This window comes from Triticum aestivum, chromosome 2D, assembly GCF_018294505.1.
Source record: "Triticum aestivum cultivar Chinese Spring chromosome 2D, IWGSC CS RefSeq v2.1, whole genome shotgun sequence".
Classification (NCBI taxonomy): domain Eukaryota; kingdom Viridiplantae; phylum Streptophyta; class Magnoliopsida; order Poales; family Poaceae; genus Triticum; species Triticum aestivum.
This window is the reverse complement of record NC_057799.1, coordinates 346,218,031-346,239,115: the sequence shown is the minus strand read 5'-3', so window position 1 is coordinate 346,239,115 and position 21,085 is coordinate 346,218,031. Positions and strand designations below refer to the sequence as shown.

General features: G+C 47.8%; 1 protein-coding gene across 2 annotated transcripts; it reads left to right on the top strand.

The window, feature by feature from the left end:
• The first annotated feature begins 12,146 nt into the window (after nucleotides 1-12,146).
• Nucleotides 12,147-20,453, top strand: LOC123053078 (kinesin-like protein KIN-12A). Of its 2 annotated transcripts, none has more exons than XM_044476471.1 (16): nucleotides 12,147-12,526; nucleotides 12,613-12,774; nucleotides 13,420-13,503; nucleotides 13,600-13,722; nucleotides 13,803-13,862; nucleotides 13,951-14,004; nucleotides 14,075-14,170; nucleotides 14,873-14,968; nucleotides 15,867-16,012; nucleotides 17,092-17,241; nucleotides 17,326-17,455; nucleotides 17,542-18,222; nucleotides 18,298-18,396; nucleotides 18,478-18,621; nucleotides 18,721-19,452; nucleotides 19,851-20,453. In XM_044476471.1, exons 1-16 carry the CDS (start codon nucleotides 12,203-12,205, stop codon nucleotides 20,169-20,171), a joined length of 3,402 nt encoding a protein of 1,133 aa, XP_044332406.1. In that variant the 5' UTR covers nucleotides 12,147-12,202; the 3' UTR covers nucleotides 20,172-20,453. The 2 variants fall into 2 exon arrangements, with proteins under 2 accessions (XP_044332406.1, XP_044332405.1); XM_044476470.1 differs by having other exon boundaries at nucleotides 12,148-12,526; nucleotides 18,469-18,621.
• Nucleotides 20,454-21,085: the final 632 nt, after the last annotated feature.

Genomic DNA, 21,085 nt, shown 5'->3' with positions numbered 1-21,085 from the left:
GCATGGCCAGTGGTACTTACTAGGCCGCTCACAAGTGCAATGTCCCTAAGAGCCACCTTAAATGAGCGACCACCATATGATTGTCCATCTCTGGTTGTCCCACCTGGCCCATCCACTTGGTATTTCATTTCAACATTATCAAAACAAGTGACTCGCTGGATGGATGACTTGTCTCTCTGAAACTCTAGCCACTTGGCAACCTTCTTCGAATAAATGTCATTGGGAGGCTTCTCACTATCAGCAATCAACTTGTCGATTTCATCGGAGTGCTTCAAAAAAAATACTCATTTAGCTTGTAAAAGGTATATTCCACTATTGCCGTCACCGGCAACTGACGGGCACCCTTCAAGACAAAGTTGGAGCACTCAATGTCGGTGTCAAAACCGGCGGATCTCGGGTAGGGGGTCCCGAACTATGCGTCTAAGGCGGATGGTAACAGGAGGCGGGGGACACAATGTTTACCCAGGTTCGGGCCCTCTCGATGGAGGTAATACCCTACTTCCTGCTTGATTGATCTTGATGATATGAGTATTACAAGAGTTGATCTACCACGAGATCGTAGAGGCTAAACCCTAGAAGCTAGCCTATGATTATGATTGTTGTTGTCCTACGGACTAAACCCTCCGGTTTATATAGACACCGGAGGGGGCTAGGGTTACACAGAGTCGGTTACAAGGGAGGATATCTACATATCCGAATTGCCAAGCTTGCCTTCCACGCAAAGGAGAGTCCCACCCGGACACGGGACGAAGTCTTCAATCTTGTATCTTCATAGTCCAATAGTCCAGCCAAAGTATATAGTCCGGTTGTCCGAGGACCCCCTAATCCAGGACTCCCTCAGTAGCCCCTGAACCAGGCTTCAATGATGATGAGTCCGGCGCGCAGATTGTCTTCGGCATTGCAAGGCGGGTTCCTCCTCCGAATACTCCATAGGAGATTTTGAACACAAGGATCGTGTCCAGCTCTGCAAAACAAATTCCACATACCACCGTAGAGAGTATAATATTTCCACAAATCTAATCTGCTGACAACTTTTCATAACGTGACATCCTGCCGTGGTCCGGTCATTACAAACCTTTTTCCCAGCCTGCCACTGCACGTGTTGCGAGGCGGTTTTCTTGGCATGTCTTGTCGAAGCAGAGATCGTGTCCCCTTATCATGGGATTCTCATCAATAGGGGTGTGGGTAACCCAATCGTGCCTGCTGGTATGACTCCTCGATTTTAGGCAAGTTCCAAACGGCCACGTGGAGGACGCTTGATATTCACCCTCTTTATAAAGGGGCCAAGGCCTGTCCTTTTCTTCTCGCACTCGATCCTTCCCTTCCCCCACCTCGAATTCCAACACCCAAGGCTCAGGCTAAGCGCTTCAGACCTTCAATCATGTCCGGATCCAACCTTCAAGGCCAGTGGATGGCCTCCTCTGTCACAGAGGAGGACATCAAGAAGCTAAGAGAAGCCAGGTATCTGACCGCCGAAATCTCGCATAGGCTGCCTGCTCAAGGGCAGGTCATCCCCACTCCCGAACCCAATGAGAGTGTCATATTTGTTTCCCACTTCCTCCGAGGGCTAGGCTTTAGTCTTGATCCCTTTGTTAGAGGGCTTATGTTCTATTACGGGCTCGATTTCCACGATCTAGCTCCAGATTCTGTCCTTCACATCTCGTCGTTTATCGTCGTGTGTGAGGCCTTCCTCCGCATCACCCCGCACTTCGGCTTATGGCTTAAGACCTTCAATGCGAAGCCGAAGATGATCGATGGGCGACACACAGAATGCGGAGGTGCCATAATAAGCAAAGGCGCCGATGCTCCATGGCCAAAGGGTTCCTTCCCGGAGATGTCCGACTTATGGCAGCGGGAGTGGTTTTACATCACAGCTCCCCGAAGTACTAAGTGGGTAGCTGCCCCCGCCTTCCGTTCGCCCCCCCTGCCACAACTGGCGTCATGGGTCAACAAGGGGCTGGACTGGGGGCCAGTTAATGACGTGCCGACATTGCAGAGTCGCATCCGAGATCTCCTCAAGAGACATGTCAGCCTTGTCAAGGTAATGCAAGTCATGCTAGTTCGTCGGGTCCTGCCATGCCAACGTCGACCTCTCCGTATGTGGGAGTTCAACCCGGAAGGACCGCAAACTATTAAGCAATTCTTCGGCGTGACGCTCGAAGAGATGTATCGATTGTTCTTCGGATCACGAATAAAGTGTCCGGACACCACCGAGGATGCGGGTCTAAACTGCAATCATCCAGATACCCACGTAAGTAATTCTTGGGCCGAACACGTTGTCTTTTCATTTGTCACAACATCATTCTGAAAAAATCGCTCTTGGCCAGGACTGGATAAGAAAGGCGAAGATGATCAGGTGTTCGGTCCCCCTTCCCGAAGGCTCACCGGATCCTGCACTAGCCAGGATGCTTGAGCACACACCTTATCAAGTGCCATCAGGGGAAAATAAAGGGAGGAATAAAGAAGCCGAAAGCGGGCCTCATGCATTACTCATCCAAACCGGGGGAATTAGTGTCTCCGCGAAGGAGGATAATCGGGGAGAAGAATCTAAAATCCCCTCTCCCCAAGGAAGGAAAAGGACCGCCTCTGAAGACTTGAAAATGAGGGTTTCCAAACGAGGGAAGAAACCTTCGTCAGGGGGCCCTGCCCCGAAGGGCGTCCTTACCGCACCGTGCCCACAAGGGGGTCAGCCCTCCACCGAGCTGTAAGTGAACAAGAGTACTTTTGGTAAATATATCCTGCTTCATCTCCGAGGACAATAACCAAGACGTATGTCTTGCAGTTCGGATCGTAGCCCTTCTCGACAGAGTTCGTCTTTGGGGGATCTTCTTCTAGAGATGATGGAGAGCGAAACGCCTCCCCCTGTCTCCCCGCTTCATGAGGCGGACGACCCTGAGGTGTCGTCACGGAGGATTTCTCCTGATCCGCCAAGGCCAGAAGGTAACCCTGCGGCCACCCGAAGTCCAGAGTATTCGGCTCCTAAGGAGAGCAATAGAAAGAGTCTGAGACTGTCCGGTGCACGACCGGATGCACTGATGGGTCTTCTGGAGCAAGCGGCTATCTCAAAGGCGCATCGTACTTTAATGGGTACGGTGGTTGAGAGGATTTCATCGGCCAAAAGTGGGTTGCATGAAGCTTTTATGAGCCTGCTAAGAGGCTTTGAGGTACGCAAAGTAATACTATATATAAATATTTTGACGGTACCGCACACGCTAGGTGTGCCCTATACAGATAGTAGCCCCTGAGACTCTGGTTGCTGTCCAGAGGCGGCAAACAGAGGATCATAGTCCCAGGTAATGATCATGCTGCTTACATGTGCAGGAGGCTGAGGGTCCAGTGGCTGGCCGGACTGGTGAGTTTGCCAAACTGAGGCGGCAGCTTGATGCGGCAGATGTGGACATCGTGCTTGTGAACAAGCGGCTTGACGAGGCACAGGGTATGTATTTTCCGGTGGTCAACAGATATTAAGAGGAGCATGATGCTAGTATCTATAATATGCTGTGACTGCAGATGGAGCTGCCGCCGTGGAGACCCTTCGAGCGGAGCTTGCCCGAGCCAAGGAACAAGCCAGGAGAAGTGATGCGGCCGCCCTAAAGGCGGCCGAAGAGTTAAGAGCCGAACAGGCTGCTCATCGCCAGAGCGAAGATAAAATAGCCAAGATGGCTGTTGAGCTGAAGGATGCCGCCGGCCGGTACGAGCTTCTTGAAAAGGAAAGCCAAACGAAAACGGCGGACCTGAAGAAAGCCATGGTAGCAGCCAAGGAAACCCGCTCTAAAATCAGAGCAGCAAAGGAGGAGCTTCGTCAAGCCGGAGATATCACGGCTAGGAAGCCCTTTTTGTAGCGGACGAAGTTTGGAGATCCGAGGTATGCCCCTCTGGATCAATTATGGAGTGCTGCAGACGCGTACTTGGACTTGGCAACGAGTGCTGCTGATGCGACTGAGTTTTTCAAAGATCAGAAAGATCATGAAGTGGAAAGGTTGTTCTGGTCGCAGTTCAGTGCTCCTACGCGTCCGCTGCTGTTAAATGAACAAATGGGCGAGTGGGCTGAGCTCCATAGATTGTCCGGACTTGCCATGAGGTCTGTCGTGGATCATCTTTGGCCGGAGGGACCAAGGCCGAATAGTTATTTTGGTTTAGTGCAACGATTCCTTGGTGTTGTGCCGCACATCGACGCTATAAAGAGGTCGGCGTGCATAGAGGGTGCGCGGATGGCTCTTGCCCGTGTTAAGACATACTGGGCAGAGATGGAGGTCACCGCTATTGCAACCCAGGATCCGACCGTAGGCCAGGTCTCGGCCAAGCACTATTTTGAAGAAGTCCTAGAAGGTGCTCGTTTAATAGAGGCTCAGTGCTCGAAGAGTATCATGTTCGAGTGACATGTATCCCAATTGTAAAAACAATGCTATTTGGATTATAAAGGATGTGTTTATACTTTTTCCTGAAAGTATTATGATGCCTCCTGTGCGGCCGTTTATGTATGTATATAACCTGAAAGTTTGCAGTCGTCGGCTTCAGCCCCCACGCATATAATGCGGGGGTGTTCGGAAAAGCGCGTATTCACACTTGATCCAACGTCTTGGTCCATTAAGGAGGTGATAGCGCGGCGAACAAGGCAATCGGACTATATAGCTTTAACACTTTCACTTAGCCATAGGAGTTTGACGGTGGGGCTACTATATAGCCCCTGGTACTTCCGCGCTCATCCGAATATGGGGCACGTACATACATGACCGGGAAACCGGCCCTTCGTTAATGCGGAGGAATCGCGAAGATTCCGCTGAGTCATCGAGTGGTTGACCAGTCTCGCGCTTTATCATGACAGTCAGTTTTCGGCTTTCTCTACTGAGGTGCTCGTCCAGATGAACCAGGGCACAATCGCAGTAGTTCTCCCGGTGCCACCTTCGCCGATAGAGCGGAACGTAAGGTAGCAAAACACGGGAGCCGGGCAAACCCAACTATTGACCAAAGACATGATTCGGAGCTGATGCATATAAGGCCAAACTCACGACGCCGAACACTCCCTAAGGTATTCGGACTTTACAACGTATACTGGGCTGAGTAACGCCCTTGATAATGAGCCCTGAATTTCCAGCTACGTGCATTAGTCTGACGTGACGAAATGCCAATAACGCCAGCATCCCTCTTGGTTATGTTGAGTATCCGGAGGGTGTGAAGCAACAAGAGATAGTAAAAAAGGTTTACACAGGGTCTTAATCTAAAAAGAAACCTTTGAACGGGGCCCTGCTGCACGTCTGTGCCTGTGTCTCCGTTGTGCCGTATCCTGGAAGGGTGTAGCACGATGATCATCTGTAGGAGAGAAAAGCCCAGGTGAAAGTTTTCGTGCGAAAAATTGGTTATTCTTAATAAACCATTAAAATTCAATCTAAATAAGGTCAAGCCGAACTGTAGTCCTTTTTACATGCGGGAAGCCCCTAGCACCACCTATGGGGGTATATCCATCGACCCAATCTCAGGTTTATCCGAGCTGTTACAGCTAGTGGTGTGCGGGACTCGTCTAGCCGTGTCCGTTGTCTTGACGACCGATCATTTATTCTGGTTGGAGAGGCCGTTCAGTGTTCGGCTGCTAGAGCCGCCACACATTCTTCCGCACGTAAGGAACGCTTTGTGTTTCCGCTAACTATGATGATGCCACGTGGACCGGGCATCTTAAGCTTAAGTTAGCGTAATGCGGTACTGCATTAAAACGAGCGAAGGCCGTTCTTCCGAGTAGTGTGTGATAGCCGCTTCGGAATGGAGCGATGTCGAAGGTTAATTCTTCGCTTCGGAAGTTGTCGGGAGAACCGAATACAACCTCTAGTACTAGAGAGCCCGTGCAGCGGGCCTCTGGGCCTGGTATTACTCCTTTAAAGGTAGTATTGCTTTGGCTGATTCTTGTCGGGTCTATCCCTATTTTGCGGACTGTGTCCTGATACATCAGATTGAGACTACTGCCGCCGTCCATAAGGACTCGGGTGAGATGGTATCCGTCAATTATTGGGTCTAGCACCAAGGCAGCCGATCCTCCGTGCCGGATACTAGTCGGGTGATCCCTGCGATCAAAAGTGATAGGGCAGGCCGACCAAGGGTTGAACTTGGGGATGACGGGCTCCACGGCGCATATGTCTCGGAGTGCGCGTTTGCTCCTCCTCTTCGTTACGTGAATCATGTTCACTGTTTTGACCTCTGGTGGGAATTTTTTCTGTCCCCCAGTGTTTTGCTGGCGAGGCTCATCCTCGTCTTCACTTGGTGTTTCCCTCCCTTTGTGTTCGGCGTTTAGCTTGCCGGCCTGCTTGAAGACCCAGCATTCTCAGTTGGTGTGATTTGCAGGTTTGTCGGAGGTGCCATGAATCTGACATAATCTGTCTAGAATCTTGTTTAGGCTGGACGGTCCATCTCTGCTGCCTTTGAATGGCTTTTTCCGTTGACTGGGTCGAGAGCCCCTGAATCCGGCGTTTACCGCCGTGTTGTCTGGGCTGTCTTCATTGTTTCAACGCTTGCTTTTATTGCATCGCGGTTTTCCATTGCCATCCCTGACTTCGGATGTGCCTGGGTCGCTGGTGCCGCTACGGGCTAGCCAACTATCTTCGCCCATGCAAAAGCGGGTCATAAGGCTTGTTAGGGCTGCCATTGTCCTCGGTTTTTCCTGGCCGAGGTGTCTGGCGAGCCATTCGTCCCGGACACTGTGTTTGAAAGCCGCTAAGGCTTCGGCGTCCGGGCAGTCGACGATTTGATTCTTCTTAGTGAGGAATCTGTTCCAAAGCTTTCGGGCTGACTCTCCGGGCTGTTGAATTATATGACTTAAATCGTCTGCATCCGGAGGTCGGACATAGGTCCCTTGAAAATTAGCCCTAAAAGCCTCCTCAAGCTCTTCCCAACTTCCAATTGAGTTTTCGGGGAGGCTCTTCAGCCAGTGCCGAGCTGGTCCTTTCAACTTGAGGGGTAAGTATTTGATGGCGTGGAGATCATCTCCGCGATCCATGTGGATGTGAAGGATAAAGTCCTCAATCCAGACCCCAGGGTCTGTCGTTCCGTCGTATGCCTCTATGTTCACGGGTTTGAATCCCTCTGGAAATTCGTGATCCAGCACCTCATCGGTGAAGCATAGGGGGTGCGCGGCACCCCTGTATTTGGATGTGTCATGGCATTCTGACGTTTGTAGTGTTTGGTTTTGATTCTGTGCCGGAGCGCGCTTCCTAGATCCGTAGATGGACCTGGTCATACCGGCTTTTTGGTGCAACCTCACGTAAATCGTGTACTGACTTATGTGCGACATCGTTAGCCGCCTTATCGCGGCCACGGGGTGGTCAATCCGGCTGATCGGTCGTTTTATTTTTTGGCTGTATGGTCTCTAAAGCCTCATCATCGAATTCAGGCAGCAGCTTGCGCTTTGGATAGCTCTTTGTGTGGCGACTGCCCCCGTACTTTTCTTCAGTGTCAAGCACTTTATTCCATCTACTGTTGAGTGTATTTTACGCGGCCTTAAGCCTTTGCTTCTGCTTCTTCAGACTCCTCGCGGTGGCAATAAGCCTTCTGTGGAGGTTCTCTTGCTCCAAGTGCCTTCCCGGGATGATGTGTGCATCGTCGTCCGGACTGTTCTCCTCTCCGGAGACAGGTTGATGAGCTTTACCCTCGGCGTCGCCGTGATCGGACAGCGGCTCCGTACTATGTTCGCCGTCCGCTGGCTCATCCTGCTCTGTCGCTGGGTCCATGTGGTCGTCGTTTCCTTTGGAGTTGACCGGGGTATTATTCTTTCTTGCGCTGTTATCGCTGTTTTTGCCGAGGCGGGATTTGGAGCGGCGCCTACGTCGTCGCTTTGGTTGCTTCTCGAGGGGATTATCCTTCACTGCATCCTTCTGTTCCTCGTCATTGTTTTCTTTGGGTGTATCCACCATGTATATATCGTGTGATGAAGTGGCTGTCCAGCGCCCTGTGGGCGGTGGTTCCTGTTCCTCTCCTGCATCGTCGTCCATACCATCGATGTCTTCGGAGTCGAAATCAAGCATGTCAGTTAAATCGTCGACAGTGGCTATTAAGTGGGTGGTGGGTGGGGAACGAATTTCTTCGTCGTCCGCTTCCCACTCGAGCCAGACATAGTTCGGCCGAGGGTCTCCTGACAAGGAGAGAGACCTTAATGAATCTAGCATGTCGCCCAAGGGCGAGTGCTGGAAAATATCCGCGGAGGTAAACTCCATGATCGGTGCCCAATCAGATTCGATAGGCACGGACGCAAGCGGTTTAGAGCCCGTGGCCGGGGACGAATCCAAGGGTTCGGCAACACAGGTCTCATAAGAGGTGAAGTCAGTATTCGGCTCTAACGCCGCTGAGTGTGCGACCTCCGTGGCGGGGTCCATCCACCCGTCCTCGGACGGCACGATCTGCTCCGGATTGAGGACCGGAGTAGGCACATGTGTGATCTCCCGTACAACGTCCGACAGCAGAGCCAAGTCGTGCTCGTCGTGACTGTGTGGAGCACCTGACATGGGCTCGAATCCATCGAAGATCAAGTCTCCGCGGATGTCGGCAGTATAGTTTAAGCTTCCAAACCTGACCTGACGGCCAGGGGCGTGGCTCTCGATCTGCTCCAGATGGCCAAGCGAGTTGGCCCGCAGTACGAAGCCGCCGAATACGAAGATCTGTCGGGGGAGAAAAACCTCACCCTGGATCGCATCGTTGCCGATGATCGAAGGAGCCATCAAGCCTTTATCGTGACGGCACAGTGGAACTCTCAATGAAAGCACCAATGTCGGTGTCAAAACCGGCGGATCTCGGGTAGGGGGTCCCGAATTGTGCGTCTAAGGCGGATGGTAACAGGAGGCGGGGGACACAATGTTTACCCAGGTTCGGGCCCTCTCGATGGAGGTAATACCCTACTTCCTGCTTGATTGATCTTGATGATATGAGTATTACAAGAGTTGATCTACCACGAGATCGTAGAGGCTAAACCCTAGAAGCTAGCCTATGATTATGATTGTTGTTGTCCTACGGACTAAACCCTCCGGTTTATATAGACACCGGAGGGGGCTAGGGTTACACAAAGTCGGTTACAAGGGAGGAGATCTACATATCCGAATTGCCAAGCTTGCCTTCCACGCAAAGGAGAGTCCCACCCGGACACGGGACGAAGTCTTAAATCTTGTATCTTCATAGTCCAACAGTCCGGCCAAAGTATATAGTCCGGCTGTCCGAGGACCCCCTAATCGAGGACTCCCTCACTCAACAAGATTGCTTGTCATGTCACCATATCTCATGCCTCCTTCGTCACATGCCCGTGACCACTTGTGTCTCTCATCAATATTCCTTTCTAAGAATTCTTTCCCACCTTCGTTTGCCTTCTCATAGATTTTGTTCAAGCGTGTCGTGAATGACTTAACGGAGAAGGCTACACATGCGGAGTTAAGATCCTTGCAAAGATCCTTGTTCTTACAAGCCCTGTAAAAGTTTGCAACGAAGTGCCTCATACACCATCGGTGGTGAAGCCTCGCATGCCCTTGAATATGAATATCCACGACCTTCAATATGCCTTGGTGCCTATCGGATATGATGCATACCTCCCTATTCGGAGGAATGACCGTGCTCCTAACAAGTCTCATGAACCATTCCCAATTGTCTTGGTTCTCCACGGAGACCAAAGCAAATGCCACAGGCAACACCTGATCATTAGCATCATGTGCCATTGCTATCATGAGTGTGACCTTGTATTTGCCTATCAAGAATGTCCCATCTATAGACAGAATCAGTCGACAATGCTCAAAAGCTGCAATGCATGGGCCAAACGTCCAAAAGGCACGACGGAACACTCCTTCAATATCTTGCACATAGTGGTACATTCCTGGGTTTCTATACGACATCGCTCCCAGCAACCTGGGTAGCATGTTGTACGCCTCTTCCCATCCAACGTACAACATTCTGAGAGCGACTTGCTTGGCCTTCCATGTCTTCCCGTACTTGACCTAATATCTGAACTTATCTTCAATCCAACTCATCAACAACTTCACTTTAATGGTTGGATCCTCGGCTATATGTTTCTGGTATTTATAACCAGTGAATTCCGAGGTTAGTTGACGGTGTGTCTTCCGTGCTTCTACAGCCGACGGTGTGCATTGGTGAGTGGCTTTGCAACTAGTTATCTTCCACCAACCATCTTTCGTGAGTCTTCCATTGACTTTCCATTTGCATCTTTCTACCTCACATTTCACGTTGTATCACTTGTTGCAGTCCGAGTGAACAACTATGAAAGGCCTGTGGTGTTTGACAGCATACTCACACAACCACATCCTGAATTCTAGCATGTGCTCGAACATCAAACCTTTCCTCACGTACGACATCGAAATCTCGTCGGGTGTACTACTTGGGAACTGTCTAGCCTCAATTGTCTTGCTCATGCCACCGTCGACTATAGCCTTATCAGCAAGGCTAACATCACAAAACAAGGGAACTTTGTGATCCCTACCGGTGATTTTTGTGTACCACTCTGCTTCTTTCTTAGTCAAGCCATCCTCGTCCAACTCATTCACCGGGCCTTCATCATCCGAGTCATCCACACAAGCACGCTGATAGATAATGTCAGGATCCATGTCCTTATGCCTTACTTCAGCCTCTACGTCACCAACAATGTTGTGGTGCCTCTCATACTCTTTGTCGGAGTCATCACCATCATCTTTCGTCGGTGCACTACCTCCGAACTCATATTGGGGATACTCATTGGCTTCCGCTTCAACTTTGTGCTCAACAATAGGCGGCACACTACTAACCGGGCTCACATCATCTACTAAGGTTTGGTTCAATTCAACATGAAAGAGAGGAGCCTTGACCACCTTAGTTGCAAAGACTTCGAGTGACTTGAGTGCCGAGGATGCAACAACCTCCTTATATGCAACCCAATGCAAATTGGACTTGATAGGCATTGTCTTCATTCGACACTTGTGTGCCGACCCAACATCATATCTTCCTACTAATTCAACTTGGTCACTTGCATCCACCCACTTTAATCTTATCTGTGTTTCTTCCACAACCTCTTCATAACTAGGAGTCTCAAGAAATATCAACACTTCCTCATACTTGTCAACAATATCCACATTCATGAATGCCTCTTTGCCAACATAATGAATATTCACAATCTTGTCCATCTAAAAAAAATGGTAACATAAGTATAAGAAATGTACAATGCTAAATATACCACATTGCTAACAAAACCACTAACCCTAACCCTAAATCTTAACATTAGGCATAACCCTAACCCTAAATCTTAACATTAGCCATAACCCAAACAATAAGGTATGCTCAACAATATCACAATCCAACAATATTGGAACAACAATACTCAAAACATCACATTATAGATCCATGTTCAAAACTAGGGTTAGGAACAATAAGAACAAATCAATCCAAATGGACAAATCCAACCAATAAAAATTTGTGAGATGGAGGAGGTTACCTCAACGAACGGAAATGACACCGGATCCACGGACCAACCCAATCGATTTGCAAGGATTTGAGAGGGACTAAGTGAGGGACACAAAGGGGGAAAAGGGCAAGAACTCGGGATAGGCCAACGGGGGAGAAGAGAGTGAATGGTGAGTGGTGGGTGAAAGCCCCACGACCACCTAAACTATCTGCACGAGAAACGCCATAGATGGTGGCGTTTCCAGAAACGCTAGCTGGCTCGGCGTTTCCATCCCGCCACGTTAGCAAGCAAAGCGTCCTCGGCCTGGCAGTGGGCCAGGACATAAACGCTAGCTGGTTTGGCGTTTCGGTGTTGATCAGAAACGCCGCGGGCTCTGGCGTTTCTAAAATGGTCAAATCGTAAAATACTTTCATGTCGGGTTTAGTTTGTGAAGATAAACTCTGACAAGATCAGAACAGTGATTTCGGCCGATTTGCTAGAGGTGCTCTTATAGTACCAGATGAGAGTTTCGAATGTGCCCCACATGAAAGATTCAAAAACTGGTCGACAGCCATGCCACAGGGGCCCCACACGTGGCGTCCGATGCTTCACCCGGTCGAGTTGACCGTCCCCACCTCGCTCACGCAGCGCCCAAGGCGAGATCCCATCGGACCCATCGCATCATCCATTGTTCCTTCCTTCCTTCCCTCTCGTCTTCCCTTCAAAAAATTTCAAATCTCCCCCCTCCACCCTCTCTCATCCCCAACGTCTCCTCCCCCTGTCCCCCCCACCCCACCCTCTGTCTGCGCTGCAACCATGAGGTCGCTCTTCTCCAGGCAGGCGCGCCACCCCACCACGCCGCCTCCCCCTTTCTCCGGCGGCGAGACCCCGCCGCGCCGCCGCACGCCCAAGGAGAACGTCGATCCTTCCACCCCGGCGCACCATCCCCACTCCGGGGACCACGCCTCCCCCTACCGCTCCCCTTCCTCCGCCGCCAAGCCGCTCCTCACACGGAACCGGAGCCTCCCGCCGCGACCCCCGTCGTCGAACCCCCTCAAGCGGAAGCTCGACGTCTCCCCCGCGAGGGCCGCCGTGGGCCCGCCGCCGGAGGCCGCTGCCGCGTCCGACTCCGGGGTCCAGGTACGCTCTAGGGTTTTCGGGCTGTCGGGATTTGGCGGGGCGCTAGATCTGGTTTAACGCCGGGGTTTCGCGTGGTTTGGTGACAGGTGGTGGTCAGGATACGCCCCCCGTGCTCGGTGGAGGGTGAAGAGGCTGGGGAGGATGGGCGGGGCCCCGACGCGTGCGTTCGCAAGATGGCGACCAACTCTGTCGCGATCCAGGGGCAGGACTTCACGTTCGACGCGGTCGCCGATGCAGCCTCCACGCAGGTGAGGTTGGGGGTGAAATCTGGGGCTTAGAGGCGTTGCCTTCTGCCTTGGGAAGATTTTGTGGGCTCTTTTAGATGAGGGGTTAGCTAAATTTTTGGTGGTTTTCAGTGGGTTGAGCACATTCGCGGTTACATATTAGCTCTGACTCTTATGCGAACATGTGCTATACTCTGGGGTTGTACTGGAAAAGGGTTCCATTTCCTGCCCTGCGATGCTTATGAGTAACAGTGAGATTTTAGATAGTTGATAGTACTCACAATGATGTAATTGGTTTGGTCATTTCGTTGGTGAGTATGAGCTGATTTTTTTTTTTGTTATTTGGCGGTTTTAGAATGTCTTTAGCGTGATTTAGCCAGCACATTGATGGTCAGGGTCTCGGTGTGGTTCTAGTGGAAATTACTATGCTATGCTTACTTTACCGCATTAAATAGTTTCCACATGTCGTGCTTTCCGTATGAAGTTACAATTGTGTAAGGTTTTTTTGATGGGGTGCTTTGTCAAATTTAGTTTGTGTACTTTTCTGGAATTTTTGCTTGGGAGATCATAATTATTACTGGTTAAGTTACTGTGTTGTTTTCCTAGTTAATGGTTTGATTACAACATTGTTGTTTGGTGGCCTGAAGTTTTTTTTCCTGGAATTCATAGGAAGATCTATTCAAGCTTGTTGGGCAACCGCTCGTCGAGAATTGCTTGTCAGGGTTCAACAGCTCGATATTTGCCTATGGCCAGGTGACTTTTACATAAGTTTAACATTTATAAATCTACTTATAACTAGCTATTCGGAACATGCTGAGTAAGCTCTCATTTTCATTTGATCATGGAAAGACTGGGAGTGGAAAGACATACACAATGTGGGGACCTCTCTCTGCAATTTCAGGAGACTCGATGGGCTGCGAGAGGGGACTGACACCCCGTGTTTTTGAGCAGTTATTCTCCCGGATTAAAGAAGTAACTCAACGGGTTTCCTAGCTGTTTTTTATGTTTCAAAGTTTTCCTACTTGAAGCTTAACTTGCTCTTACATCTGCAGGAACAAGGGAAACACAAAGACAAAGAACTAATTTACAATTGCACCTGCTCTTTTCTCGAGGCAATTTCTATGCTTAGTACCTATAACATATTTGTAGTTATTTTTGTGGGCGATAGAAAATCTGATCCATGTTGATTAATATGTGCAGATCTACAACGAACAGATAACTGATTTGCTAGATCCCATGCAAAAAAATCTTCAGGTGAAAACAAATTGTGAAATATGGTAGCATTTTTTCACTTTCTTTACTAATACGACCTATTCATTGGCAGATAAGAGAGGATGTTAAAACTGCTTGTGTTTATGTTGAATCGTTGACAAAGGAGTTCGTTTTCACTATGAAAGATGTAACTCAGCTATTGGTGAAGGTGCGTGTGCATCACGATATTGATAACTACTTACTTCCTGATATGCATTTGCTCTCATAAATTTGTGGTGATCAGTATCTGACCATAATTTCAAAAGGAGCTGTCGGGTACTTAAAACTCTCAAATATGATTTTGAACCTCATTGTAGTTTTACCAGCATTCCGAGCTAAACTGCTTAAACTGTGTTTCCTTAATATATTACATCTTACATTTATTTGTCCTAATCTTGCATCTGGTGATATGCTTTCTGTGTCAATTACGCGGATAGTTTATTCCGTGCTGGAGGCATGCCTATCATGGTTCCACCCAAAGTTGGGGCTGTTGAGTGAGTCACTGTGAGTAGTAGGACTTAGATCTGTGTCAGATGTTGGTCCTTTGTTGTCTATGTGTGGAATTGTTGAGCGCTAATTGTCCTGGTCCAAACTCTTGTATCTATTGTTCTTCTCCTCATAATGAAAGTATGTGCAAATGCTTTTTGCCTGTTCTCAAATTCCTTTGATGTGAATAGTGAAGACCGGAGAGGCTTATTACTCTGTTGGAAGATATTTTTCTTGCAAATATTTCATTTACAGATGATGCACTCTCTTGTTGCTGCAAATCTGATCACAGTAGTTGGACGCCTATTTCATCAGATTTATATTTTCCAGTAACCCATGCATATACATCATCATATGCCTTAGTTTAATTTTGAACTTTGTGCAGGGATTGGCGAACCGGAGAACAGGGTCAACAAGTGCGAATGCAGATAGTTCACGCTCTCATTGTGTTTTTACATGTGTCATCAAATCTGAATCAAAGGTAGTTGTTGAAGCGGGCCTTGTGTTACATTATTGTTTCATTGGTCATACCTGTGAGATGCAATTATTTAACCCGCAGTAAATATTCCTGACTTTTTTGATGTTCTGATTGTGTCTTTAAATCTGTGAAAATCTGAAACGAAGATAGTCGTTGAATTTGGGCTTATTACATTATATTTTCAGTAATCATACCTGTGGGGTGCAATTATTTTACCTGCAGTAAGTGTTCGTGTCTATTCGATGGTGATGCTCTTAGCTTCACTTGTGGTGCTTCTATAAGTATAAATTGTTCTGTTTCCGCGTTTGCTGCTCAGCTATGTCCTGGTCTAGATGTTGTTTATTCCATTTCAGCAAATGTATGCACCAAATGGTGAGGCCTGTGTGCTCCATGATAGGTTGAAGGCACATTGCACTTTCGCCAATGTTTGCATATACCTTGACATATATTACTGGACCTCCTTTAGGTTTTAGAAGTTCCTTCTGATGTTTCACATATGGAATACTGAAAGGTTCCTTAAGGCATAGCTCTAAAAGGTGGGGAAAAAGAAATCATTCTGCTCAAGCTTGCATTCTGTTCTATTTTATGAATAGGATCAATTATCTTGGGACACACTATATCACAGCTGCTTCCTTTGGCATTTCTTTTCCCCCTTTTGGTGCCTGCTGGTTGCTGCTGTTTGCATAATGCAAGATGTAAAGTTTTACAAAATGTGTAAATGGAGGTCTCAGTTCTGGTACAAACATAAGAGTAATGAGGTGGTGATGGACCAACTTATTTAGAACTAGAATGTAAAATGGTTATCCACAAACTAATTCCCAATAATTATTGTCTTCAATCATTGCTAGTTTCAGTTTAGATACATCTGTTAATTCATTAATGGTTTGTTATTGTTCTATAGAATCTTGAAGATGGCTCAAACAGCATTAGAGTAAGCAGGATAAATTTAGTAGATCTTGCTGGATCTGAGCGGCAAAAGCTAACCCATGCAGCTGGGGATCGCCTAAAAGAAGCAGGAAATATAAATCGGTCACTTTCAGCGCTTGGGTAAGCTTCTGTTTATTTTAATAGCGAAGTTAAAGAATTTATGTCAGGTCTTCGCTAGTTGCTTGTTCTTGGCATAATCTATGTTGGTGTATTTGTGGGACCTTTTTTTTGGCTAGACTTGGACTACTTGGTGTACTTTAGCAGAGTAGATAGATGTTATGTGGCTGCTAGAAGGAGGGCGCGAGAGGGCCGGCCGGGGGCCTTTTTGCCCACGGCCGGGCAAGAGGGAAGGGATTTCCTTCTTAATTCTTGCTTGATTAGATTGATACATCTCCTCCCCTTATATAGAGAGGTTTACTTGACTCCCCAGCAAGGCTTACTTGACCCCTAAGCAAGCGACCCTTATCTCTAATTAACCCTAAGACTAACGGGCTATACCGCCAGCCCAGGCCCATTAGGCCCATTACATACTCTAACACTACACCCCACCTGGACATGCAACTTGTCCTCGAGCTGCAACCTAACCAACTTATAACCATGACTCGACGCAACACAAACCTAACACCTAAAAACAAGCCTTTTACATCTCGGCTTGTTTTATTACTCTCAACTTGAAATGGACTGGGACGCTTTATTTTGGACCCCTGAACATAAAGTGGACACCATCCGCACGTCGGACGTGCACGTGTACAGCCACTTGGTTCCCATGGACACCATCTGGACAAAAGGAGTGCATGTGTATGGCCACCTGGAAGTGGTCGCAAGAGCGACCAGCAGAGGCGCCCTCGCGGCGGCCAGCGGCGGAATGCAGTGGTGCTACGCGGTGCGCTCCTGTCGGTGACACCATGCCCGCAAGAGGGAAGGGATTTCCTTCTTAATTCTTGCTTGATTAGATTGATACATCTCCTCCCCTTATATAGAGAGGTTTACTTGACTCCCCTAAGCAAGCGACCCTTATCTCTAATTAACCCTAAGACTAACGGGCTATACCGCCAGCCCAGGCCCATTAGGCCCATTACGTACTCTAACAATAGATCTGATTAATCACTGTACCAAAAGAATCACCTTGCACATTTTGTCATGATGTGCTAATAGATGTGGAATTGAGGTTCTGATCAATATGTTTTTCGTCACTGCAGAAACTTGATTAATATACTAGCAGAAATTTCACAATCTGGAAAACAAAGGCACGTTCCATATCGCGATTCAAAGTTGACATTTCTATTACAAGAATCCCTGGGTGGTAATGCAATGCTTGCAATGATTTGTGCTGTTTCGCCGTCAGAAAGGTATTACCCAAGTTGAACCAGAAGTCTTCTTTTTGTGCTATTCTGATGTTGATTCCTCACCATACTTTCTGTGTTCCTATACAGATGTAAGAATGAAACCTTAAGCACTCTAAGGTTTGCTCAACGCGCTAAAGCTATAAAAAACAATGCAGTTGTTAATGAACAAAAAGAGGACGATGTCAATGCACTGCATGAGCAGATCAGGCACCTGAAGGTTCTACTGCGTTAATATTGAAAGCAAAATTTCTCCATAATGTTTTTCTCTTTGACTCAAGTTTCACCGCTAATGTTTTGTTGCAGGATGAACTCCACAGAATGAAATCTAATGGAGGCTCTGAAGGAGGCAATGGCAGCTTTTCTACTGGTTGGAATGCTAGGCGCAGTTTGCACCTGCTAAAAATGAGCTTGAATCGTCCTACGACATTCCAGGCTATCAAAGAAGACAGCGATGAAGAGATGGAGATAGATGAGAATGATGTTGAGAAGCCCAGTAATCATGATATGGTAATAGCCCTTGCTGGAGATATTGGTTTCAAAAGGCTCCCAGCTTCAGAGGTGACAAATGCTGGTCTTTCACATGTTGATGCGTTTGATGGAGATAAAATTTTGATGCCTACCAAAAGGTCTTGTTCTGATGCTAATAAACTTGGAGAAGACAGATGCAACTTAAATCTCGCTGCCAGTATACAGAGAGGACTTCAAGTCATTGAAAGTCACCAAAACAACGGTGCATGGAGGAGAGCCTCAGTTGGGTTAAATGCTAGAATTAGGGATGTTCTGCCTTGCAAGGTTGATGTCTCGACTCAGACTGATCCTGAAGAATCTCAAGCAAGAGATAACACTCTGGCTCTAGTTCCTTCTTGTGTAGTTGAGATTTCTTCAAATGAGAGCAAGGATCCTGATGCTTGCAGAGATCTGCAATTGGTACCAGCTGATGGAGCAGTACCATCTGATGGCCTAAAGCAGCAGCAGATTCTCAAAGTAAGTTCACACAAAAGTAAGTTCACCAGTTGGTTAAACTAGCTGCAGCTTTATTTTTAAATTATGTCTGTATAGGCTGTGGAGAAGGTCCTGGCTGGATCAATCAGGCGAGAAATGGCACGTGATGAACAGTGCGCGAAGCAAGCTGTAGAAATTCAACAGCTAAATCGTTTGGTGAGTGTTTTTCTTCTCTCCTCAGAAACAAGAAACTATTTTCTGGCCCCCCTGACCATTCTGATATTCTAGGTGCAACAGTACAAGCATGAGCGAGAATGCAATGCTGTAATTGCACAAACAATGGAAGGCAAGATTGCTAGGCTTGAAAGTTTGATGGATGGAACTTTACCGACTGATGAATTTATACATGAGGAGTATCTCTCTCTTATGAATGAGCACAAGGTTGTCTGAAATCTATAGTTCTTGTACTATATAAATAGACAATACTTTCTTTTTATTCTTATTACTTGCGAGCTAATATCCTTGATCCGACATGTGCAGATCCTCCAAAAGAAATATGACAACCACCCTGAAGTCCTACGTGCTGAAATTGAGGTGAAGGCACTCCAGCGGGAATTGGACTTGTGCAGGAATTACATGGATGAGAAAGAGGTTTTACAGGAAGAGATACATCATCTGAAGAGTCAGTTGCATTATATGCTTTCATCTTCTGCATCGCTTCGCAGGCTGTGGCCTCCACTGCAATCGCAGCAGAGTGCTAATCCTTCGCCTGGGACAAAAGATGATGATGGTGATACTAACATTCCGGAAGCTGCTGATTATGCTGAAGCTGAGAGTAAATGGATTGCTCTCATGGACGAGCTCAGGGCTGACCTTGAAGCAAACAAATCTCTTGTTGGAAGGTTGCGGTCGGAATTGGAGTCAGAGAAAAAATGCTCAGAGGAATCGAAGGAAGCATTGCAAACAGCGATGCAGGGATATACTAGAATCTTGGAACAATATGCTGACCTTGAAGAGAGGCATATTGGTTTGCATGCAATGCACAGAAAGATCCTTGATGGGGTTGAAGATGTGAAGATGAGGGCTGCAAAAGCTGGTGTCAAAGGAGTCGAACTACGGTTCCTCAACTCCCTTGGTGCCGAAATCTCTTTTCTGAGAGCAGAAAATAAAAGCCTTCACGACCAGCGGAAGGATACAGCTGAGGCTGTTCAAGCTGCTGGTGAATTGCTGGTACGACTGAAGGAGGCCGAGGAAGCGACAACAGTTGCCCAGGTATGAATTTCCTGGGTTGCTCAGATCTTACACCATTTCTGTTGTTTTTGAAAGTTACACCATTTCTGTTGTTGATGGACCATTTCGTTAGACATAACAGCAGGATGCATGGAATGTACTAGATCTAGATAGCTGCAGATTTATAATATAGTTCACGAAATCAGGAATTTGGAATGCCACCAAACCTATGGATGAAAACACACATTTTTTTTTTGCGGGGGAATGAAAACACACATTGAAAGTGCTAATACAGCGGTTTAACTGGGCTGATGGTTACATGGTCGTTGAGTTTGCTAGTGTGCTGTATGTATTCTATAGTTTCCTTTGGCGGAGAATATTATATAGTTTATTGACAGTACATTTTTCAGTTGTCGTAAAACAATGTGTGTGTGTTGCAGAACCGAGCCTTGTTGGCAGAGCAGGAGACGGAGAAAGCATATCAGGAGATAGACAACTTAAAGAAGAACTACGACCATGAAATCGTCGCGCTAAATCAACGCCTGACAGAGTACTCCAAGCACAACGATGCTACACCTCTGCCTGCCGCATCCAGCAATCTCGACTCTGCACCCAGATATGACTCGGTTGGTGGTAGCCCTGGCGATGATCAGCAATGGAGGGGGGAGTTGGACGCCATACACCAGCAGGGATCACTGGAGGTCACCAAGAGCACTGACCTCAACTCGTGGTTCTCCGGATACGACAGATGCAACATCTGATGACGCCGTCACCGTTTATCTCTCCCTTGGGAGGAAAGGGTTAGTGGCAGTAGTATGTTGTACACCTTGTAAGCATCAGATCAGAGGGCCAAGGACGCGTTTCTCTTCACCGACCGACCGTCCGTGTGTGGCGTTGTCATTGCAGATTCTTCAAGTGTACTATTATTCTCCCTTGTATATTACGATGGACAGCGGCGCTCTACATTACAAGAGCCAGGGCGATGCCCTTCTCAATCTTTTACCAATGAGCATAATGCTGCAAGCTGTACCCGTTGCATCTCCTGACAAGAGCTTATGCCCTTTTTTCTTCTCTCTCTCTCTCTCTCTCTCTCTCTCTCTCTCTCTCTCTCTCTGACATTGTAATTGTCCCTTGCTTGACTATGCCACGCGGTAGTCTCGTTTTTCTCCACTTTAGTTTAGCCATGGCGTTCACGTTTGGATCGTGGTGTTTCGCGCCGATCCGCTAGTCCATCCACCCCAGCTAGCCTCTCGACAATATTGAAAAAATTACCCAGGTACTTCTGGGTCGGCGTGTGTGGTCGGCCGGGGACAATGTCGATCGAGATGCATATGCGCCGTTGGGCGCGTAGTGTGTCGTGGGCCGCGCCGTCTGTGTCGCTACAGGTCGCGCGGTCGTTAGCTGCTCGAGGATTGTGCAGTTATGGCTGCGCCAACCTTCTCAGCGCCCACCACCACCAGCAAAGGCGGGAATATCTGGTGCAACGGTGAATTTGATGCTACCGGTGCACCGATCTCCGTATCTCATTTTTATAAACATTTGGGAGTGTAAGTATGACACATATCTACCATAGTACTATAAAACTTTAGATTCAAATTCAACGAACATAGTTAGAAACAAAGAAGATAAATCATGCCGCGAATAGTACCTAATTTAACCTGGGCCTTGAATTCAG

Excerpts from the sequence above, each read along its gene's own strand:
- LOC123053078 (XM_044476470.1), top strand. The coding sequence starts at position 12,203 with ATGAGGTCGCTCTTCTCCAGGCAGGCGCGCCACCCCACCACGCCGCCT. Across the intron at positions 13,504-13,599 it reads CGATATTTGCCTATGGCCAG|ACTGGGAGTGGAAAGACATA; the intron begins GTGACTTTTACA and ends GATCATGGAAAG. Across the intron at positions 16,013-17,091 it reads CGGTCACTTTCAGCGCTTGG|AAACTTGATTAATATACTAG; the intron begins GTAAGCTTCTGT and ends TCGTCACTGCAG.